The 3,049-nt window shown below is 67.7% G+C and overlaps 1 protein-coding gene across 1 annotated transcript; it reads right to left on the bottom strand.

The window, feature by feature from the left end:
* Nucleotides 1–84: 84 nt before the first annotated feature.
* LOC113941913 (choline/ethanolamine kinase-like) lies at nt 85–2,910 on the bottom strand (the record flags this gene model as incomplete). Its single annotated transcript, XM_027633047.1, has 4 exons — nt 85–243; nt 936–1,069; nt 1,172–1,285; nt 2,659–2,910. Coding segments are annotated over 4 exons (609 nt in total), but the record flags the coding sequence as incomplete, so codon positions are not given.
* Nucleotides 2,911–3,049: the final 139 nt, after the last annotated feature.

Here is a 3,049-nt window from a genome sequence, read left to right as displayed (position 1 = left end):
GGGGGGGACACAGGGATATGGGAACAGGGGACATCAGGGGCATGGGTGACACCCCAGGGACACAGGGATGGGAGAGTAGCTGAGTGGCCCCAAGACCCCCTCTGAGGAGACCCCCGTGGGGGGTGCTGGGGGGCTCACCTGAGGCTCCTCATCTCCTCCTCCAGGTTGTAACCCTTGAGCAGGTTGAACTTTTCCAGCTGTGTCTTCTCCGTGAAGGAGAGCTCGGAAATCTGCTTCAGGTACCTGGGGACGGGTGACATCGGGGGACAGTCACACCTGGGGGCTGTGACCTGCCCAAAGACCCCCCTGCCCACCCCAGGGCCCCCTCAGTTCCCTGTCCCATGGGACTCGTGGGAAGCAGCCAGAACAACCCAGTGCTCTGGACCTGGTGGGATTTGGAGGCTGCCCCTTCCCACCCCCTGGTCCTGGTGGGATTTGGGAACCCCCCTCCCTGCTCCATGGTCCTGGTGGGATTTGGGGCCTCCCCTCACTAGTCCCTGGGGTCTGTGGGATTTAGGGCTCCCTCCTCCCACTCCCTGGTCTTGGTGGGATTCGGGGCTCCCACTCTCCACTCCCTGGTCCCAGTGGGATTTGGAAACCCCCCTCCTTGCTCCATGGTCCCAGTAGGATTTGGGGCCTCCCCTCACTACTCCCTGGGGTCTGTGGGATTTAGGGCTCCCTCTTACCACCCCCTGGTCCTCGTGGGAGATTTGGGGCTCCCCCTCTCCACTCCCTGGTCCCAGTGGGATTTGGGGCTTCCCCTCCGCACTCCCTGGTCCCAGTGGGATTTAGGGGTCTCTCCCTCATATTCCCCCATGGTCCCGGTGGGATTTGGGGCCCCCTCCACCCTTCACCACCCCACGGTCCTGGTGGGATTTGAGGGTCACCCCTCACACTCCATGATCTCGTTGGGATTTTGGGGGCCCCGCCCTCACTTTTCCATGGTCCCAAAAAGCCACTTGGGCTCCTTGTTGAAGGGCATCACCATCCCGTGGAACCGGGACATCTTCACCGCGATCTCCCCGGACACGTCGGGGTCCCGCAGGTCCTCGGTGCGCAGCCGCCGGCTCTGGGGGGACGGGGTGGTGGGTCAGGGGTCTGCCCGGCCCGGGGGGAGACACAGAGCCCTCCGGGGTGGGCTGAGGGGGGGAGTCAGGCCCCCTGATCCTACCGGGATGTACTGCTCCAGCCGGCCCTGCGGGAACACCCCGTAGAGCCGCGGGCCCAGCGCACGCTCGGCCAGGATGGCGAACATGACACTCTCCAGCACCAGCGAGTCCACGCCCTGAGGGACCCCTGAGATGAACCCCAGAGCCCACACCAGCACCCCACACCCTGTGGGACCCCCCAGCTGGACCCCAGACCTCAGACCCCACACCAGCACCCCACCCCCTGTGGGACCCCACGAGCTGAACCCCAGACCCTACACCAGCACCCCACACCCAGCAGAACCCCCAGAACTCAACCCCAGAGACCCCACACCAGCACCCCACACCCTGTGGGACACCTGAGCTGAACTCCACACCAGTACCCCACACCCTGCGGGACCCCCAAGCTGGACCCCAGACCCCACACCAGCACCCACATCCAGCACCCCACACCCAGCAGGACCCCCAGAACTGAACCCCAGAGCCCCCACCCAGCACTTCACACCCTGTGGGACCCCCTGAGCTGAACCCCAGAGACCCCATACCCAGCAGGACCCCCAGAGCTGAACCCCAGAGCCCCCACACCAGCACCCCACACCCTGTGGGACACTCGAGCTGAATCTGAGACCCCACGCCCAGCAGGACCCCTGAGATGAATTCCTAGAGCCCCCACCCAGCACCTCCCATCCAGCACCCCACACCCAGCAGGACCCCAGAGCCCCCACCCAGCACTTCACACCCTGTGGGACCCCCCAAGCTGAACCCCAGAGACCTCACCCCAGCAGCCTGCAGGACCCCTGGAGCTGAACCCCTAGAGCTGAACCTTGGCACCCCCACACCCCACAGAGCCCCGGTACCGCCACCCCAGAACCCCCACCCTGGCACCCCCCACCCTGTGAGCCCCCACAGAGCCCAGGGACCCCCACCCCAGCCCCCTCATCTTGGCACACCCATCCTGGCAACTCCCACCCCATAAGCTCCCACAGAGCTCCGGTACCCCCCACCGGCACCCCCCACCCCATGAGCCCCCACATGAGCCATGGCACCCCCACATCCCCACCCCCTCCAGAGCCACGGCATCCCTACCTCGGCACCATCAATCCCTTAAGCCCCCACAGAGCCACAGTACCCCTACACCAGTAACCCCAAAAACCCAGCATCCCACCCCTGCAGGGCCCCCGGGGCTGAACCGTGGCACCCCCACATCGACAGCCCCAGCAACTGCTCCCCGTGAGCCCCCCCAGAGCCACAGCACCCCCACCCCGGCACCCCCACCCCCTGAACTGAACCCCGGCACCCCCACCCTGGTACCCCCTCACCCCGTGAGCCCCCCCAGAGCCAAGGCACCCCGACCCCGGCACCCCCAGAGCCCCTCCCTCAATTCTGAGCCCCCTCACCCTCATCCCAACACAGCCCCGACCCCGCCGCCGCCCCGGGGCTGCCCAGGGGGGTTCCCAGGGAATGGGGGGGTCCCCCGGGAATGGGGGGGTCTCCCCCGGGCCCCCCTCACCTGCAGGATGACCCCGTAGACTCGCAGCAGCACCTGCCGGGGCTCGTCCCCCACGCTCAGGATGTGCTCGGGCAGCATGCACTTGTACAGCAGGTTACTGAGCCCCCCGCTGCGGGACCGGGGGGTCGGAGGGGTCAGGGGGGCACCGGGGGGCACCAGGAATGGGGGGGGGGGGGGGCCGCGGGGAACGCGGGGTAATCGGGGCGGGGCAGGGACCCCCACGCTCGGATGTGCTCGGGCATCACACACACGTACAGGAGGTTACTGAGCCCCCGTTATGGGATGGGAGGGTCAGGGGGGCACCGGGGGGCACGGGGAACGGGGGGGGGGGGGGGGGGCGGGGGGGGGGGGCCAACTGGGAGACCCCGAGAAGGGAACCGGGGACCAGTCA

Source organism: Corapipo altera, unplaced genomic scaffold, assembly GCF_003945725.1.
Source record: "Corapipo altera isolate COAL_440 unplaced genomic scaffold, ASM394572v1 59622, whole genome shotgun sequence".
Lineage (NCBI taxonomy): Eukaryota > Metazoa > Chordata > Aves > Passeriformes > Pipridae > Corapipo > Corapipo altera.
Note: the sequence above shows the minus strand (reverse complement) of the source record. Positions and strands in the feature narration are given on the sequence as shown.